This window comes from Phaseolus vulgaris, chromosome 10 (genome assembly GCF_000499845.2).
Source record: "Phaseolus vulgaris cultivar G19833 chromosome 10, P. vulgaris v2.0, whole genome shotgun sequence".
NCBI lineage: Eukaryota > Viridiplantae > Streptophyta > Magnoliopsida > Fabales > Fabaceae > Phaseolus > Phaseolus vulgaris.
Window position 1 is genome coordinate 25,994,801 of NC_023750.2, and position 20,321 is coordinate 26,015,121.

Sequence of the window (20,321 nt, forward strand, 5' to 3'; positions counted from 1 at the left end):
TGCCCCTCGATTATCTGAGACCATACCTGGGGTGTTGTATGGCTTCGCGGGGACCAGGTGGAGGTGCGAGGCTACATAGAGATGAGGACCACGTTTACGGATGGGGACCGTGGCCCGCTGAGAAAATCAAGTACCTAATGTGTCATTGCCCCATCCGCCTACAATATACTGTTGGGAGGGCGACGCTCAGCAGGTTGGGAGCTGTACTGTCGATGAGGCACATGAAGTTGAAGTTGCCATCGATGGAAGGGGTTGGTGATCACATTAAGTCGAACCAGAGGAGGCTAGGCGCTGCTATGAAAAAAGCCTCAGCAGCAAGGGTGTGTGCCATGTTACCTCGACACCACCGCCGGGTTGTGGAGGGAGGCGATCGGAGGTTGCAGTGCTGGGAAGAGATCGGCGATCCCGAGAGTGGGAGCCACTTGAAGTTCTATTTAGTTGAAAATGTAAAGTGTCACGCTTTCGCGCTAGTTATAACAGTTTTGACATTCAGGGGCACTTTTCTCCAGAGAGGGTTTTTAATGAGGCACCCAATAAAAAAGTTATCAGTTAGGTTTGCAAAGTTTTAAAGTTAAAATCCTCCTGCCCCAGGCGCGAGCGCAGGTAATCAGTTAGGCTTCCTCGCCCCAGGTGCGAGCATGGCAACCGGTTAAAAGTCCTCCTCACCCCAGGTGTGAGTGCACGCAGCTGTACTGTCCCGTCCCCGGGCGTTGTTGACCAAAGTCAAAGTCAAAGTCAAAGTCAAGGCCAAAGTCACAGATTGACTGCATCAGGCGTCGCCTAGAGAACGGGTCCCCGGTCTGGCATGGCACACGGAGATGTGTGAGTCGTGAGTTTTGTGAAACTCGTTGAAGTTGTAGAGCGTGGGGTCCCTGTGTGCTTCAACGTCCTCAACTGTTGTAAGAGTAGAGCACTCTGCGAGGAGCTCGTCAGAGGCCAGGGGTAGTCAACCTTGTAGCTGGCCCTGGGGGTGGAGGATTAGCAATTGTCTTGTTTCGTGCCATCGAATCAAGAGCTGAAGAATGAAGAAAAAGAAAGGGTTCAGCGAAGGGGGTTTGAAGAAGAAAAGGGGAAAAAAGAGGAACCCTAGACAAACCCTCCCACACGAAGAAAAAGAAGAACGAGGGGAAACAGAGAAGCACAAGAACAACACAAGAGTGCAAGAAGGTAAACAGTCCAGACAGTTCATCCATACATTGAAGCAATGCTGTAAGAGGGGGAGCCATCGTGAGGGGAAAGGACATACCTTTGAATATTGGAGTGGTTGGAGAGTGAAAGCGCGAGGGGGAGAGTAAAGATCGCAGAGAGAGAACTCGGGAAGATGAACAGTAGAATGCAAGAGAATGAATGAACAGTGGCGCTGAGCGCGGGTTTGGGGGTAAGTTAAACGTTACGAAGGAAGCCCAAAGGTGTTGGATTAAGACCGTTTGATGAGACCACGCGTCGAAGGATTAAGCGCTCATTGGGAACGCAAGAGGCAATGGATTGGAGGGACCGCGTGATGAGCCACGTGTCAAGAGATTAAGAGAGTAACTCAAGTGTCGCTTTTCCCGCTCAGAGAATGTTACATCTTCAGCGCAGAGAATGTCGCATCAGCAGTACGGAGAGTGTCACATCAGCGGTACGGAGAATGTCACGTCAGCTGATCGGAGAATGACACGTCATCAGAAGTGCCACGTGGACAATGGGACAAGGCTTTAGCCTTTTCGCTGAAAACAAGTTATCAGCTCAAGACTGGGGGCTTGTGTACCGTCCCGTCCCTGGGCATTGACCAAAGTCAAAGTCAAAGTCAAAGTCAACAGATTGACTGCATCAGGCGTCGCCTAGAGAAGGCGTGGCCAAAACAAGGCGTCACCAAGATAGGGCGTGGCCAAAACAAGGCGTCGCCAAGATAGGGCGTCGCCAAGCAAGGCGTCGACGGTGTTACTCCCCGATACCCATGGGTAGGAAAGACCATGGAGGGAGTGACACCACGGGAAGGCCTCAGGCCTCGACAGCTCAGAACAGTGATAAAGAGAAGAGTAAGGTGGCTTTAAAGGCCATAGTACTAGCACCAGTAGGGAGTAACTTGACTCGTGAAGTATCCCTACCACCTCAGGGAGAACCTTGGGATAGATACGGCTCAAGAGAAGGTCATGCTCAGGGGAAACCAGGTGCAGGGTGCGAGAGGAAGGTGGATACACTCCCAGGGCGAGTGATTAGAGGTTGGGGCGCATTAGTTGGCACCCAAAAAGTCACCCCTTGCGCCAGATGAACTCCAAGGAATGAGGACTCACACGATGAAATATCCCTAAGTTGGGTTACAGTGTTGTGAGGCCCTCCACGTAGAATAACGGTCAAGTCAGGAGGAGGACACGTGGCGGGAAGAACAGAAACATCAATGTTTTCCATATAGTTTGTCAGGTATGAGGTAATTAAGATTATGTCAAAGTAATTAAGTTTGCGTTTCGAACGCTTTAAAGCACTTTAAACACCTTAAGCATTTTGAACGTCTTTGATCCGATTGGTCATCGGTGGTCGATGACGTCAGCATCAGAGAACCACGTGGACCACTCGCAGGGTGACACGTGGACCAGGTGGCAGAGAGGTCAGGGGGAACGATCGCCAAGAAAGTGATCGGTGGTCAGTAACCAAGTGACCACCAACAGATCAGCGGCGGCAGAGAGGTCGGGGGACGGAGTATCTAGAATGGTGATCGGTGGTCAGTAGCCAAGTGGCCACCAACAGACCAGTTCTCAGACTAACGCCTGTAAGGCAGAACGCGAGAAACAGATAAACACTGATCAGTCATCGGGGTATTGTCATCGGGGTCTCGTGTTACACGCAGTTAAACTGGAATGAGGTTCCCAGCGAGAGCGTTACGCATGGATCTCGCATAAGCACACCTCAGGGAATCATGCACGAGAGTGGCCTGAGGGAACTAGTAAACGAGTCAGTGGTTGGTGATTCCCTCAACCCATTACGTGCATGGGCATCGTGAAGGGTAAGCTGTAATACGCATAGAGCAACGTTTGGTGAGTGTGCCTACCAAGAAAAAACATACAGAATCCTGCTATGCCCAGAAGCAGGGAAAGAGATAAAAGAGAGAATGCCAGAAAAGCATAACAGAATCCTGCTATGCCCAGAAGCAGGGAAAGAGAGATAAAAGAGAATCAGGGTGAGAGTGAAGGGGATATAGAGAAAAACAGAGAGCAAGAGTTTCACACACACTACTAGTTTTCCCATTTGGTGGTTCTGTGGACTAACTTGATCGTCGGAGTGCAAACGACCGCTAGAGGCGTCGTCTGTGTGTTTTGCAGGTCACGCTTGGAGAAGCAAGAGAAGGTCTGAGGGTGACTCTGCATAAGACGCAGTCGCGTAGACAGGGCAGAGAGTGCTACGAAGCGATTCCTCCGCGTTCGAGTTGCCGGCAGGATCATTTGGCGCCCACCATGGGGCGCGAGTGAATCGTTGTCCCATATATACCACAGTTTTAAAGATTTACCAGAGTTTTATCAGTTTCCTTGATAGAGAAGGATGCCTAGAAACAGACAACCATCGCTTGCGCCATCCGCTGACGAAGGAGCTGTGACAATGGCGCAGGTCCTGGAAATGGTGCGCACGCTGCAGGATAACGCCGCAGCGTCAAAGGTCGAACAAGAGAGGATGCAGACGGAGTTAGCTGCGTCGCAAAGCAGGAACGACGAGCTGAATCGCGTCAATGAGGAGTTGAGAAGGACGCTGCAAGCGCAGAGGGAACACGTGGTTGACGAAAGGGTGTCTAGGATGCCCTCACCTCCAAGAGCGTTCCCCATGCCATTCTCCCCTGAGATCATGGGAACCATGGTGCCTCCCAACCTGGTGGGGGTCAAGGCATCGTTCAAGGGGGTAGAAGACCCGGAGGCGCACCTGACGGCGTTCCACACCCAGATGATGTTGTCTGGGGGTTCAGACGCTGTCTACTGCAAAATGTTTATGAGTACGCTCAGCGGAATCGCCATGGAGTGGTTCGTAAGCCTACCAGAAGGACACATCACGTCTTTCTCTCAGTTCTCGAAGCTCTTCACTGAGCAATACATCGTCAACAAGGCACCTGCAGTGGTGTCCTACGATCTGTTCGACGTGCGCCAATACCAGGGGGAGTCGCTGAAGGACTACCTCAACCGCTTTGGGGCACAAGTAGTTAGATTGCCCAGCAAAGATGAAGATATGCTGGTGCACGCGTTTAAGAAGGGAGTGCTGCCTGGCCCCTTCAGCGAATCTCTCATCAGGAGCCATCCCAGCACCTTTGCAGAGATCCGACGACGTGCGGTGGCACACATAGTGGCAGAAACAGAGGTTTCTGAGAAGAGAGGAAGTGCTGCACCACCAAGACCGCGTGGAGGGCAAGGAAAGCCACAGCAAGCAAGGGTGCATGAGGCCAAGGAGGAGAAGAAGGTGTGGGAAAAACCTCGTCCCTATGCACCAGGCAAAGACCAGAGCAGGGGGCGTGCAAGGGAGAATAACGCACCCCCGAGATACAACTTCATGGTGGGATTGGCGGATCTCATCGCCCTTCCTGCTGTAGCAGCAAGACTACGAGTACCAGAGAAGACAGATAAGGTACTTGGAAGGAAGAAGAATGAATGGTGTGAGTTTCATCAGGCCTTTGGCCATACACTTCATTCCTGTTTAGCGCTGGGACACCAACTGGCAGAGTTGGTGAAGTCTGGTTTTCTAGCAGATTACCTGCGTGAGCCGCAGGGTGATCGCGCGTCAGGATCCCAGACCGGAGAACAGCAGCATGAAGTCCCTGTGCATGGGGAAGTGCAGACGATCGCGGGAGGTTTCTCTGGTGGGGGATGCACAGCTTCACAAAGGAGATACGCTCGATCAGTAATGGCGGTAGATGCGGTAAATGAGAGTCATTACCCCGAAGTGGACATCATCTTCAGGAAAGCTGATCTACGGGACGTTGTCCCACACGACAACGACCCTGTGGTCATTTCTCTCATCACTGCGGGAAGGCGAGTGCACCGAGTACTCGTAGATCAAGGAAGTTCGGCAGACGTCATGTTCTGGCCAACATTCAACAAGTTACAGTTATCCCCTGACCAGCTAAGACCGTATACTGGTTGTCTCTACGGTTTTGCAGGGGATCAGGTAGAAGTGCGGGGATACATCGAGCTGAGGACAACGTTCACTGACGGAACGACAGCCCGCACTGAAAAGATAAAGTACCTGGTGGTGAATGCCCCTTCTGCGTACAACGTTTTGTTGGGTAGGCCAACACTCAATAGGTTGGGCGCAATACCATCAACGAGGCACATGAAGTTGAAGCTGCCGTCGATGGAGGGAACCGTGATAACCATCAGGTCAGATCAGGCTGAGGCAAGACGCTGTTATGAGAACAGCTTGAAGCAAAAGAGAAGTGTGTGCCACGTCACCACAAAACCACCACCAGGCGTGCGCGAAGAGCGATTGCTGGTTAGGGAGACACAGGGCGCTCAGAGGATGGAGGATGCTGCGGTGGGGGGCTCCCAGGTAGCCCAAGTCGAAGAAGAAGAGGAAGGCGCGATCACTCCTCGCGAGTCAGGGATCGCGAGGGCGGTCATCGCCAGCGAGAGAAGGCCCCACCCAGCTGAGGGATGGGTCGAAGTGGACGTCGGGGGAAGAAAGTTCAAGTTAGGGGGATCCCTCGCTGAAGAAGAGTGAATGCTGATCATGGGTGTGATTGAGAAGCACATGAATGCCTTTGCATGGTCAGCATCCGACATGCCAGGAATCGACCCCGATTTCCTCTGCCATCGTCTGTCGATGGACCCCATGGTTCGACCTGTGCGTCAGAGGCGAAGGAAGTTCAACGAGGAGAAGAGGAAGGTGATCCACGACGAAGCGCAGAAGCTCCTTGCCGCAGGGCATATCAGAGAAATCCAGTACCCCGAGTGGCTAGCGAATGTGGTACTGGTTCAGAAGGCAAGCGGCGAGTGGAGAATGTGCGTGGACTTCACTGACCTCAACAAGGCGTGTCCCAAGGATTCTTACCCCTTACCCAGTATAGACGCTCTAGTCGATAGCGCATCGGGGGGAAAGCTACTCAGCTTCTTGGACGCTTTCTCGGGGTATAACCAGATCAGGATGCACCCAATGGATGAATGCAAGACTGCGTTTATGACGGAACGGACTTGCTATTGCTACAAGGTCATGCCATTCGGGTTAAAGAATGCGGGGGCTACCTACCAGCGGCTCATAGATAGGGTGCTCTCGCCCATGCTGGGAAGGAACGTGCACGCCTATGTAGATGACATGGTGGTTACGTCCCAAGAGAAGAAGCATCATGCAGCTGATCTGGAAGAGCTATTCACCACCATTGCCAAGTACAGGCTGAAGCTCAACCCTGAGAAATGCATTTTCGGTGTGGAGGCTGGGAAGTTCTTGGGTTTCCACTTGACAGAGCGGGGAATCGAAGCTAACCCGGAGAAGTGTGCGGCGATCGTGGCAATGAGGAGCCCAACGACGGTGAAGGAGGTGCAGCAGCTCACCGGTCGCTTGGCAGCTCTGTCCCGATTTATGTCCGCTGGAGGGGAGAAAGGTCACCCATACTTCCAGTGTCTCAAACGCAACAGCAGATTTCTCTGGACACAGGAGTGCGAGGAGGCTTTCATCAAGTTAAAGGGGTACCTGGCGAGCCCACCAGTCTTGCGAAAGCCCCAGGTAGGCATCCCTCTTCGTCTATATTTTGCTGTTACGGAGAGAGCAGTCAGCTCAGTCCTGGTGCAAGAGCAGGACCAGGCCCAGAGGCCTGTTTACTTCGTGAGTAAAGTGCTGCAAGGCCCTGAAACAAGATACCAAGCCCTCGAGAAGGCTGCTCTGGCGGTGGTGTTTTCAGCCAAAAGACTCAGGCATTATTTCCACAGCTTCACAGTGGTGGTGATGACTGATCTGCCTATCCAGAACGTATTGAAGAAACCTGATGTAGCAGGCAGGATGGTCAAATGGGCATTAGAATTGTCAGAATTTGATATTCAGTACGAGCCCCGAGGACCGATGAAGGGGCAGGTGTTCGCGGACTTTGTAGTTGAGCTATCATCAATCGCGACACCTGCAGAAGGGCTAGGTTTCCGATGGGTGTTATCGGTGGATGGCTCCTCTAATAAGCAGGGAAGCGGCGCTGGAGTCATCCTGGAAGGACCAAATGGGGTACTGATCGAGCAGTCTGTCCGCTTTGCCTTCAAAGCTAGCAACAATCAGGCGGAGTATGAGGCCCTGATCGCAGGAATGTTGCTAGCAAGAGAAATGGGAGCAAGAAATCTGCTGGCCAAGAGCGATTCGTTACTGGTCACCGGGCAGGTTACGGGGGAGTTCCAAGCAAAGGATCCCCAGATGGCAGCCTACCTGGAGTATGTGCAGCTCCTGAAGACGTCCTTCACCAAGTTTGAGTTACTGCACGTGCCAAGAGAGCAAAATGCCCGAGCAGACCTGCTTGCCAAGCTGGCTAGCTCAGGCAAGGGGGGAAGCAGAGGACTGTCATTCAGGAGACCCTGAAGGTGCCGCGCGCGTTCGTATCAGACAACCAGGTGCTTCATGTATACAAGTCAATGGAGCGTCTAACGATCGGTCATCGGTCGTTGACCCAAGAAACGCTAAAAGCACCGAGGGTGAGATCGCGACCCTCAAAGACCGATGAGTTGATGGAGGTCCATGCGGAGAAGGAACCCGACACCTGGATGACGCCATACCAGCTATACTTAGAAGATGGTGTACTCCCGCTCGATCTGGCAGAGGCAAAAAGAATAAAGAGGGGTTCAAGTAAGTTCACTCTTATAGATGGAAGCCTATTTAGATTTGGATTTTCTCACCCTGTGCAGATCTGTGTACACGGCGAGCAATGCATCAGACTCATGTCTGAGCTGCACGAGGGGGTGTGCGGAAGCCACGTAGGTGGTCGAGCTTTGGCAAGTAGAGTACTCCGCGCGGGGTACTACTGGCCAAAGCTGAAGGAAGATTGCATAAGGTTTGCTCAGCGATGCAAACAGTGTCAACTGCATGCAGACTGGCACAAGGCACCCCCTGAGGAGTTGAGGTCCATCCATAGCCCGTGGCCATTCCATACATGGGGGATTGACATCCTGGGACCCTTTCCCCTGGCGACAAGGCAAATGAAGTTCCTCGTCGTGGCCATCGAGTATTTCACCAAGTGGGTGGAGGTAGAGCCAGTCGCACACATCACCGCGCAGAAAGTCGAACACTTCGTCTGGAAAAACATTGTCTGCCGCTTCGGGATACCCAAGAGGCTGGTTTCCGACAATGGCACCCAGTTCACAAGTCATCAGCTGAGGAAGATGTGTGAAGAGTTAAAGATACAACAGGTCTTCGCTTCAGTGGAGCACCCACAAACCAATGGGCAGGTGGAGTCAGCAAATCGAGTGCTGCTCAGGGGGCTGAAGCGAAGACTAGACAAGGCCAAAGGAGGCTGGGCAGAGGAGGTCCCCAGAATTGTATGGTCTTATCACACCACCCCACAGTCCAGCACCCATGAGACACCTTTCAGCCTTGTCTATGGGACAGACGCCATGATTCCTGTGGAGATACAGGAGAGCTCCCCCAGATTCCTGAACTTCGTTGTTGAAGAGTCCAACGAAGAGCGTAAGGTAAATCTGGATCTGCTAGACGAAGTGCGAGAAGAGGCCAGAGTCAGTGCTGAAGCTGTGAAGAGAAGAGTAGAGCGGAGGCACAACTCTAAAGTGAGGCCCAGGCGATTCCAGGAAGGTGATCTGGTGATGAGAAAGGCGCATCAGAATGACATGCAGAACAAGTTATCCCCAAAGTGGACAGGCCCGTACAGAGTGGTGGAGACATTGGAGAACGGAGCCTATCGCCTAGAGACTTTGGAAGGAGGAGCAATCCCCAGAACGTGGAACGCCACCCATTTAAAATTTTATTTCAGTTAAAGTTGTACAGTAATGGCGTTCTCGCGCTAAAAGACACATGCTTTGTATGTGGTGGAAACAGTTGAACAGACAAGGGGGCACTCTTTTCCCTAAGGAGGGTTTTAACGAGGCCACCCAATTAAAGAAAAATTTCCAGCATATCAAGTGTGCTCAAGTATTAAAGTTAAAATCCTCCTTGCCCCAGGTGCAAGTGCAGGTGATTGGTTAGGCCCTACTTGCCCTAGGTGCAAGTACTGGCACCGATCTAAGTCTTCCTCACCCCAGGTGTGAGCACAAGCAGTTAAAGGTTTGAAAAGCCAGGGGTGCTAGTAAGACCAAGGGAGGGAAAGGAAAGGTTTTGACAAAACGTCCTTACCCACTTGGCATACACCAATATTGGCCCAGTAAGACTCTTAGTCTGAAACCCTTCTCACCCCAGGAGTGAGGCAGGGAATGAGCGACGCAACCCGCCAAAGGGTGATGACCTTGGGGAAAGTAAGAGGGGTTAGCGAGAAACACTTTTCTCTCCCCAAGACGAGGCATCACCTTGAGCGATCGATGTCAAAGTCCTTTATGCACTTAGCGCTTGAGCAACAGAGAAAGCTAAGTAATGACTAAAGAACGATCACTGATGAGTCGTCAGTAATTGGCTAGTGGTGCAAAGCAGCGCACGAGGACTGTTAAACACCAAGCTGAGGGAATAGCCAGTCGTGATCAAGTAGAAGCGAAAGAATAAGAGAAGCAGATCGCGCTAAGCCTAAGCTGGTTAACACTCAGTCGTGCGCAAAGTGAAAGACGAAGCTCAAGATCGCGCTAAGCCTAAGCTGGTTAACACTTAGTCGTGTGCGAAAGGAAAGGTAAAGCCCAAGATCGCGCTGAACCTAAGCTAGCTAGTCGCGCACATAAAGATAAGTGAAGTTCAAAGAAAATGCAAAAGAAGAAACTTACGCAAGAAAGAAGCATTGAGATATTACATTCATAGCCAAGTCTTATACAATTCCAAAGTGCAAAGAAAAACTGTGCAGAAGCTAAATTTACAGAGAAAAGAAGGGTTTAAGGGGCAGGGGGGATGAGCTTTCCATCCACCACTTCATGGTAGATGCTGAACTGCGAGAGGTCCAGGTCTGGGAGAACGCATTTGATTTGCTCGAGTGCTAGCTCGAATCCGTCTGTAAGGGCATCAGCACCCACGTTCATCAAATCAGCCTTCTCCACCTCCAGTTCTTGCTTTGAAGCCTCCGCAGCATCTCTCTCAGTGGTGACGGCAGCAAGGGAGGAGGCAGCTTCAGACAGTTTGCCCACCACCTCCTCAAGTCTTTTCTCCCCAGCAGCAGCTGCTTCTTTGGCGGACTCGAGCTCCCCCAATAGCTGAGTGTTCTTTTGGCGCAGGGAGGAAGTCTCGGCCTTAAGCTCCACCACCTCGCAGTCCAAAGAGCTCACCATCTGCCCCATCAAGATCTCCGTCTTGATGGTCTCTTGGACCTGCGCTAGGTATTCCCTCCTAGCCTTCTCCACCATGCCTCGCATCAGTTCAACGGACCCTTGAGCGGCTTCGAAGTCACTTCGCAGTGACTCCTTGTCGTGCTCAAGCTCCTTCACCCTCTTCTCCAGGGCTATTTGTTTACGATGCTGGGTGGAGAATTCTAGAGAGAGCACCACCTGCCTTGCCAGGTGCATGTCAACCTCATCACCATTCCACTCGACGAGCTCCCGGTTACTTATGAGCTGTCGAACTAGGGTGATGACCCTGCTGAAATTCTCGTGGGTGGCCCCAGAAGCGCTTGGGCGCGAGCTAGACCCACCACATTCAGCAGTGGCGGTAGGGATTGGCAGCAGTGGTGGTGGTGCACCCCCAGTTTGGGCAGAAGCACCCCCAGCAGGATGAGCGGATGGACCAGGTGATTGGCCTGCTGGGGGGGAAGATGGCAGCTTGGTAGTTGGAGGCAACTGCTGGCCTGGAGAAGGAAGGTTGTTGGGCTCTGAGGCAGTTTGAGCGCAGGGAGGAGGGGAAGACCCTTCCTCTACTTCCACCACCTCAATCTCTCCAGGCTGGAGAGATGAGGCCCCCTCAATTGCTGCTCTTTTCCTCTGGCGGTGTACAAGAGGAGAGCTTGAGCTCTCCTCTTCAGTTGAAGCAGCAGCAGCAGTTGAAGTGGAAGCCTTCACCAGCCTTTTCCTTTTCTTCCCTTGCTCGGGGCCTCCAGCTGGCGCAACCGAGAGTGGAGGGGCTGCGATGGGCTCAGTTGTAGAAGAAGAGGAGCCAGTGCCCTTGGCTCCCCTACGTTTGGCAAGCTCCAGTAAAGCTAGCTTCCTGTCTTTCCCCGACATGGAGTCTGCATAGATGGAAAAAGGAAGAGTTAGATGACCAAGGTATGCAAGTAAGTTAAAAAAAAAAAAACACATAAAAGCATGCATGGAAAGATGCAGTTATCCTAAGAGGGAAATGAAGAGCTACCTATATACTTCTTTAAGGCCACCACATCGAACTCGTCTTTGATGAGACGAGCAGAATTGTACTTGGCCCCCAGGAGCAGCCCGCACAGCTCGCGCTCATAAGGGGCCATAGCTTCGAGGTCCCTGGATTTCTTGAACTCAACTCCAGGAACCCAGTAGAGGGGGTACCCCTCGAGCAGACTTGGACTTTGAGGGGTAGCAGATATCATGTAGAATCTGCCCTTCCAATCTTTGAAGGATTGCTGGTACAGGCCCAGGAGCACCCGTCCAGCAACCCCGTTCAGGCTGACCCAGGACCTGTCCCCAGGGTTCTTCGCTTCGAAGAAATAGAGGAACACGTCCACGGAGGCGTTGTGCCCGAAATAGTTGCAGAGGATTTGAAACGCCCGGATGAAGGCCCAGGCATTTGGATGGAGTTGGCAGGGCGCGACGTTTAACTCCATCATCAGCTCTTTTTCGAAGAAAGTGAAAGGGAGGCGCAGCTTTAGCCTCTTGAAAATGGCGGAGTAGATGAAGACGAAGGGCACCCCATTGGTGGCCCTGTCATCCACGCAGATAGGCATTCCTCGAGGAGGAATGCGGACCTGGATGTTGAAGTCATTCTCCCTGTCGATGGAGCAGGAAGGCTCGTCGGGGTTGCGACTTAGCAGGGACGTGAGATGACCCTTGGGCAGCAGGGTGGAGGTTTCAGCGAGCAATGCCAGGGGAGCCCATTCGTAGACCCTGGCATTGTCGTGGTAGGAGGTAGCCACAGGCGGTGGCGGAGCTGGCGCACTCGCGGAAGGCTGTGCACCAGAAGAAGAGGCAATGATGCGCGCAGTTTGTTTCAAGCGAGCCATCGTGAGATAGCTGCAAATGGAGGAAAAACGAAAAGGTCAGAATGAATGGGAGAAGAAGGAATGATGAATGTTTCGGTGAAAACAGAAAAGGGAAAGGAGAAGGAGATGCCCAGATGAAAAGAAGAAGAAGAAGAAGCAGAAGCCAGGGTAAAAGCATGAAAAAACCCTAGCGCGGGTTCGAGAGAGGGAAATAGAGAAGATGAATGCATGATAACTAGAATGATAAATGCAATCGGTAAAGATGACCGAAAAGGGGCCAGGAAGAAGAAAAACCATACCTTTGGATGATCGCAAGAGATTGGGAAGCAGAGAATTTGAAGAAAGATGGGTACGCAGAGGAGAAGTTCGCAGAGAGTCTGGGAGTCGAATGAAGAAGATGAAGGAACAGTGAAAGGGCGCGCCAATTTGAATAAGAGAAGCGCTAGCGACGCACAACGCTGGCCGTTGATGGGGCCACGTGTCGCGAGATTAAGAGAGGGAGTCCAAACGTTAAAGAAGCAGCACGTGAGGTGGCACGTGAGGCGGCCCCACTTGCCACGTGGACTGAGGGCACGACCACTTAGTCTCTTCGCTGAGAACGAGTTCTCGACTCGAGACTGGGGGGCTTGTGATCCGATCGGTCATCGGTAGTCGATGACGTCAGCATCAGAGAACCACGTGGACCACTCGCAGGGTGACACGTGGACCAGGTGGCAGAGAGGTCAGGGGGACGATCGCCAAGAAAGGTGATCGGTGGTCAGTAACCAAGTGACCACCAACAGATCAGGCGGCAGAGAGGTCGGGGGACGGAGTATCTAGAATGGTGATCGGTGGTCAGTAGCCAAGTGGCCACCAACAGACCAGTTCTCAGACTAACACCTGAAGGCAGAACGCGAGAAACAGATAAACACTGATCAGTCATCGGGGTATTGTCATCGAGGTCTCGTGTTACACGTAGTTAAACTGGGAATGAGGTTCCCAGCGAGAGCGTTACGCATGGATCTCGCATGAGCACACCTCAGGGAATCATGCACGAGAGTGGCCTGAGGGAACTAGTAAACGAGTCAGTGGTTGGTGATTCCCTCAACCCATTACGTGCATGGCATCGTGAAGGGTAAGCTGTATACGCATAGATCAGGCGGCAGAGAGGTCGGGGGACGGAGTATCTAGAATGGTGATCGGTGGTCAGTAGCCAAGTGGCCACCAACAGACCAGTTCTCAGACTAACACCTGAAGGCAGAACGCGAGAAACAGATAAACACTGATCAGTCATCGGGGTATTGTCATCGAGGTCTCGTGTTACACGTAGTTAAACTGGGAATGAGGTTCCCAGCGAGAGCGTTACGCATGGATCTCGCATGAGCACACCTCAGGGAATCATGCACGAGAGTGGCCTGAGGGAACTAGTAAACGAGTCAGTGGTTGGTGATTCCCTCAACCCATTACGTGCATGGCATCGTGAAGGGTAAGCTGTATACGCATAGAGCAACGTTTGGTGAGTGTGCCTAGACCAGCCACACCCAACGTTCTCCCAAGAGTATGCGATCTGCCCAGATAAGAGAAACATCCTAAGTTACTCCGCAAGGGCGTAACTTAGGCACACAAAGAGAAGCGCTAGAGCCCTTCCAGTAAGTGACACGTGTGTGGTTAGATGTGAGTTGCAGGCCTCCACGTTTCATCATCTGAGAGGGGTGCGGTCCAGACAAAAGAGCACTCCGTACCACTAAAGGTACAGACAGGCGCAGCCAAGCGCAGACATGCACAGACTCTCACACTCCCCACTGCTGATTCTGAAGGTACGCTTTCTCTGAAAAGCATAACAGGGTTCTGACACATGCCAGAAAAGCATAACAGAATCCTGCTATGCCCAAAAGCAGGGAAAGAGAGATAAAAGAGAGAATCAGGGTGAGAGTGAAGGGGATATAGAGAAAAACAGAGAGCAAGAGTTTCACACACACTACTAGTTTTCCCATTTGGTGGTTCTGTGGACTAACTTGATCGTCGGAGTGCAAACGGCCGCTAGAGGCGCCGTCTGTGTGTTTTGCAGGTCACGCTTGGAGAAGCAAGAGAAGGTTCTGAGGGTGACTCTGCATAAGACGCAGTCGCGTAGACAGGGCAGAGAGTGCTACGAAGCGATTCCTCCGCGTTCGAGTTGCCGGCAGGATCAGTGGCGAACAGCTCCTCCAAGTCACGGGAGTGTCACCCTCTTTCCTGAGAGGTCACCACCATGTCATCAACATAGGCATGCACGTTTCTTCCCAGCATGGGTGCAAGGACCTTGTCCATGAGCCTCTGGTAGGTGGCGCTTGCGTTCTTCAGCCCAAACGACATCACCTTGTAACAATAATTGCACGTCTCCGTCATAAGCGTCGTTTTGCTCTCATCCCTTGGATGCATTTTTATCTGATTGTACCCTGAAAATGCATCTAAGAAACTCAGCATCTTGCACCCTGAGGCGCTATCCACCAATGCGTCGATGCTAGGTAAGGGGTACGAATCTTTAGGACACTCCTTGTTTAGGTCCGTGAAGTCTATGCACATTCTCCACTTCCCATTCGCCTTCTTCACCAAGATGACGTTGGCCAGCCACTCAGGGTATTGTATCTCCTTGATGTGTCCAACACTTATCAATTTCTGCGTTTCTTCCTTCACGACGAGGCACCTCTTTTCGTTGAACTTCCTCCTCCTCTGTCGTACAGGGCGAACCTTGGCATCCATGGTGAGGTGGTGGCACAAAAAATCTGGGTCGATGCCTGGCATGTCTGCGGCGGTCCATGTGAATGCATCTAAGTGGCATGAGATCACTGCTGCCACTTCGTCTTGTTCTTCCTGGCTCAACAAACGTCCCAACTTGAACACCTTACCACCTATCCGCCTTTCTACCACATTGTCCACTGGTTGGGGTCGCCTATCTCGCACGCTCTCTACACGAGACTCATTTCTGCGATCTTCTTCTATGGGCGTCGCCCTATCGGGTGCTTCAGGCGTTGCCTCCTCTGACGCCTCTTCCATGGGCGAGGCCTCCTTGTGTGCTTCTTCTAAAGGCGCATCTTCTTTGGGTGTCACCTCCGCGTGTAAGGCCTCAGCAGGTGTCGACTCCGCGAGCGTGGCCTTTTCCAAGGCTCTACTTCCATTGGCGTATCCGAAACGGGCGACCGTTCAAGTACCATGAACACGCCGCGGAGCACCGTGAATGGATGCTCTAAAGGTGGTAAATGACTGAGTAACTGATTTCACCCTAATTGCCTGTGCGTACAGTGGGTTCGCGAGCAAGCAACTAGAGTGTGTGTGTGTAACTGAGTCTAGATCTCTGTCTCAAACATCTAAAGCCTCTTTTAAACATGTACCGTCCCGTATCCGGGCATTGACAAAGTCAAGGTCAAAGTCAACGTCGGGGGTCAAAGTCAGCATAAGGCGTCGCCTAGGTGAAGAGACGCCAAGTGCCAGCGTCGCCAAGAGGAAGCGTCGCCAAGGTAAGGCGTCGCCTAGGTGAAGGCATCGCCCAGTTAAGGCGTCGCCCAACTAGGGCGTCGCCCAGGTCAAGTTCCACAAAGGCAAGGCAATCACAGTGTGGCTCCCCGATACCCATGGGTAGGAAAGACCATGGAGGGAGCGACGCCGTGGGAAGGCCTCAAATCCCGACGATCCGGGGTAGTAATAAAGAGAAGAGAAAGGTGGCTTCAAGGCCATAGTAACGACGCCAGTGTAGAGCAACCTGACTCGTGAAGTGCCCTTGCCGCCCCAGAGACGCCCTTGGGATAGATACGACTCATGAGGAGGGTCACACCTAGGGTAGACAGGTGCGGGGTACGAGAGGAAGGTAGATACGCTCTCGTAGTGAGTGACTAGATGTTGGGGGCATGAGTTGGCACCCAAAGGGTCACCCCTAGCGTAGACGCACTCCCAGGTAGGAGGACTCACACGAGGAGATACCCTCAGATGGGGTCACGGCGCTGTGAGGCCCTCCACGTGTACAACAGCCAGGTCAGATTAGAAACGCCATTTTGTCAGGTACAAGGTAATTAAGGTTATTTAATACTGATCCTGCTTGTTGACCAGGACGCAAGAACCTTGCCTCGTCAAGTCTGGATCGACTCTGCGTCGTGTTAGCTTCGGTCCTTCGCCTTGATTCACCTCAAGAACCTGCAAAAGACAGAACGGCGCCGCTGCGGTCGATCACGCTCCGACGCCCAAGTCAGCGACTGAACCACCAAAATACTAAGAGAAAACTAAGAACAGGAACCGTGCAAAATTCTCTCTCAGCGTACTCAAGTTCTTGCAAGCGTAAAAGAAGTAATCTAAAACGCGCGTACCTCAGAAGTTCGTTAGAATCTCTTATATACCTGTGCACTTTCTCTCTCCTGACAGTTACACATTTGGACACGTGGCTCGCATCCAGCTGTACACGTGTCACCATCTGGAGCATCCTTGACTTGGGCGCCACTTCTTACTCTTCAGGCTTTTGGCTAAGTTACTTATGCATGAAACAACTCAGCTCATAGCTGCCTTGGAGCGTGATCTCTTCTGCGTGGCGAGTACGGGTGCCTTCAGACACACCTTCCCTGTGGTCTCGCCGGCCGCCTTCATGATCTACTTCACTTGCTTCATCGTGCATGTTCAGGTAAGCTGTTCCCCGACCTCAACCTCTGGCTAGCTAGGGAATGACCACCTGACGACTTCATCCTCTGCTTCGAAAGCCTGGAATAAGCCTCCCTGATCCTTTGGCGATGTCCTCCTTTCGGCGATCTCTGATAACTTGGTCGTCTGGGTTCGCATCCGGCGACTTCATCACAAACCTGGTGACCGCCGGTTTAGGTATGCTAGAGATCGGAGCACGCCAACTTAATAACTGGCGACTACACGAGCCCCCCCGACTTCCTTCCCTTCTGCTAGCCATCACCCCTGCTTAACACGCCTACATAATAGCTTGCTGCCACGTCATCACTTCCGACTACCTGGGCGGTACATAAGGCCCCTAGTCTTAAGCGAAGACTTGTCCAGCGAAAAGACTAAGTGGTCACATGACTGCCGATCTACGTGGCGCTGGTGCAGAATTCCAAACGTTCGTACCTTCTGCTTTTCTGACGCTCCACCAAACACCTTTCCAATCGCTCGACACGTGGCTTCATCAACGGTTACCTTTAGCTGTCGTTTGCGCTTCCAAAATCGTTTGAAAAACCCTTAAACCCTTTTCATTTTTACTGTTTCATCATCTTTCTGCCTTCTCGAAACGCTCTGAGTCTTCTCTGCAAACCCACGACGCTCTTCGACTCTCTCAATCCCCAACTCCCTTCAACGCTTATCTGATCATCGAAAGGTACCTCTTTTACTTCCTCTGTTGATATTTGCTGCATTTTAACCGATTCGCATCATCCATTATCTGCCTGGTGCATACGTTGTGGATTGTTTCTTCTTCTTCTCCCTTTTCGTAACTTAGGGCTTCGTCTTTCATTGCTTTCATCACAACGAACTTTCGTTCGTTCGTTTTTCATCCTTCGTCCACAATCGAGTCGACCTCTACAACCTTCGCTCATCTTTCTTTTCCTTTTTCCTTTGCAGTTCCCGCGATGGCTCGTACAAAGACCACCGCGAATCCTCCTCCTTCGTCAAGAAACCCTCCATCCCAAGCGCATAACCTACCGCGAGCATCTGGTGCTCCCTCTTCCCAGGCTGAGAGGCCTGCAACCTCTCGTCCCAACCTTGCTCAGGCAACTCCACCAGTCGCCGGAGGAGCCTCCATTCCTACTCCAGACTACAAGAAACTCTACCCATGGGCCAACTCAACTTTGCTGAAGGAGACTTCTTCAGTAAATTCTGCTCTGGCGGTGCTTCGGTTGAAGAAAGGGGACGAACCCAACCTCTCGTTCCACAAGGAGCACGACGACAAACTGATGGTGTTGCCTTGCCCTCCTGACGTGCCGATCTGCGCGGATGACAAGGGGAACAACGGCGAGTTGTTCTGCTTCGTGTACACTACCCTCTTCAAGAAGGTGAAACTCAAGCTTCCCTTCACCCGTTTTGAACGGGAACTATTAACTGAGCTCAACATCGCCGCCGCCCAGCTCCATCCCAACAGCTGGGCATTCGTGCGGGCGTTCCAAATTATGTGCGCGCATTTGGGACTACCGGCCTCGGTAGACGTTTTCCTTTTCCTGTTCGAGGCCAAGAACCCTGGAGATCGCCCCTGGGTGAGCCTAAACGGAATTGCTGGGAGATCGATCCTTTCTATCTTCCAGCAGTCTTACAAGGATTGGAAGGGAAAGTTCGTCCAGGTGCGTCAAAATGATCAAGACCCTTCGCTGCTCAACGGCTTTCCCTTGTACTGGTAAACAAGGGAAATAAGGACTCCAAGGAAAGCTTCAGAAGGCCAAGAAGTCCTGACAACATGGGCGAGTTGGACAAGGACCTCTGCCTTTTCTGGAAGAGCGTGGCAACCGCCAACATCACCTTTCCCACCTCTGCAATAATCTCCTTCGAGTTCCTCGAGGGCCAACTCGAAGCTCACATAGGTTAGCACTTACCTCGACCTTTAGGTTTCGTCTTGTGCTGCATCTCTCTTATCTATTATTGGGCGTCCTGTTTGTTGCGCGCTAGACTTGGTTTTTATTTCCTGCACCATTTGTTTGTCTCATTTGCACACGTACTCATACATTTCACCTTTACCTCTGTGCTTACTTGTATATTTTTGCACTGTGCAGATCTCATGCTGGGAAAAGGCAAATTGGCTGAATTGAGGGTGCTCGCCCGAACCCACAAACTGGCCTCGGGTTCTCAAACTGTGCCTAACTCGGTGGTGGAGATCGCCGCTGCTCAGGGCAGATCACCCCCTCAAGGCCCAGCTCCTCCAGAAGCACTGTCCGCCCCCCAACGAAAGAAGCTCGTCTTAAAGAAACCAAAGAGGAAAACTCCTCAAGTGATTCAAGAAGACGAGGATGAGGATGATGAGGCAACTGAGGACGGCCTCATTACCAAAAGGAGAAGGGTGGCACCTTCTTCACCACCTGCTCCACCTGCTCTCCCAACACCAACACCGCCTTCTCCCCCAGCTCCAACACCGCCAGTCCAAGCAGTACCCTTGGCAGCAGCACTTCCTGCGGTTGAGGCCAACGAGCCCAACTTCATGGAGAACCCTCCGAGCGCCTCCACTCCATTCGTATCTGCTGGAGAGGGTCCTCCTTCAACCACCTCAATCGCTGAAGCTGCACCAGGTGGGGATGAAGGCGCTCATAACTCGCCAATAATCATTACCGAGTCCCCCACATCACCACCACGCCAGGAAGCCCAACCTCATCAACCAATTCAAGAGGGTGGTGGTGAGAGTCAGCACCAGGCTCCTCCAGCACCTCCACCAACAGCGGCTGCAAGCCTTCCCCTCGCGGTCAAAGGAATCTGGGGGCCCTTCACGGCTAAGCTCAAAATGATGGCAGAGGACCTCCCCTCTATCATAACCAAAGCTGTGGAGAGCTCCAACAAAAAACTTCAGGATGATATCTCCACGCTCGAAGAGGAGAATCGCCTGATAAGAATCGAGGCGGAGAAGCTGTCTTGCAACCTCATGATGACGGAGATCGACCACTCAAGGGTGGAGGATGCCATGAGTGCCGAGCTGAGGGTCGCACGCAAGGAGACCTCCGATCTACGCCAGAAACTGCACCTCCTAGCTCAAGAGAAGATCGAGCTGGAGAGTAAGCTGGTTCCCTACCGTCTCAAGGTGGCTGACTTGGAAGCATAAATAAAAGCGGATGCAGCCAAGGTAGAAAACCTTGAGAAAAGGTCGGTTGATCGGGAGGTTCTCCTAGGAAAGGTCGAAAAGGAGAGAGATGACGCCGTGGCTGAGCTCGTCGAAGCCAGAGAGGAGAATGCAAAGATCGCTGCAGAGCTGGCCCAGGCGCGGGAGGAAAGCAAGAAGGTTGCTGAAGACCTCGCTCAGACTCGTAGGGAAACTGAAGAACTGAAGAAGCGAGCTGACGAGTTGAAGCAGCAAACCGAGGGGCTCAAGCAAAAAAATGAAGAGCTTGAGCTGAGCTCCGCCCAGGTCCTCACCGCTGGGTTCGACGCCGCCCTGGAGCAAGTTGCCTGCCAGTACCCCGAGCTCGACCTCTCCATGGTGTCTATATGTAACGAAGTGGTGGATGGGAAGATCGTTCCTTCTGAAGATTAG

At 52.3% G+C, this 20,321-nt stretch overlaps 1 protein-coding gene across 1 annotated transcript; it reads left to right on the forward strand.

Moving 5' to 3' along the window:
- The first annotated feature begins 18,442 nt into the window (after nt 1–18,442).
- Nucleotides 18,443–20,321, forward strand: LOC137817668 (uncharacterized). The gene is made up of 3 exons (XM_068620927.1): nt 18,443–18,485; nt 18,859–19,845; nt 19,909–20,321. Exons 1-3 carry the CDS (start codon nt 18,443–18,445, stop codon nt 20,319–20,321), a joined length of 1,443 nt encoding a protein of 480 aa, XP_068477028.1.

Bases quoted from the DNA above. Each gene is read 5' to 3' on its own strand.
- LOC137817668 (XM_068620927.1), top strand. From the start codon at position 18,443: ATGATCAAGACCCTTCGCTGCTCAACGGCTTTCCCTTGTACTG. The intron at 18,486-18,858 runs GTAAACAAGGGA...TGCACTGTGCAG, and splicing joins AACGGCTTTCCCTTGTACTG to ATCTCATGCTGGGAAAAGGC. The intron at 19,846-19,908 runs GTAAGCTGGTTC...AAGCGGATGCAG, and splicing joins AGAGAAGATCGAGCTGGAGA to CCAAGGTAGAAAACCTTGAG.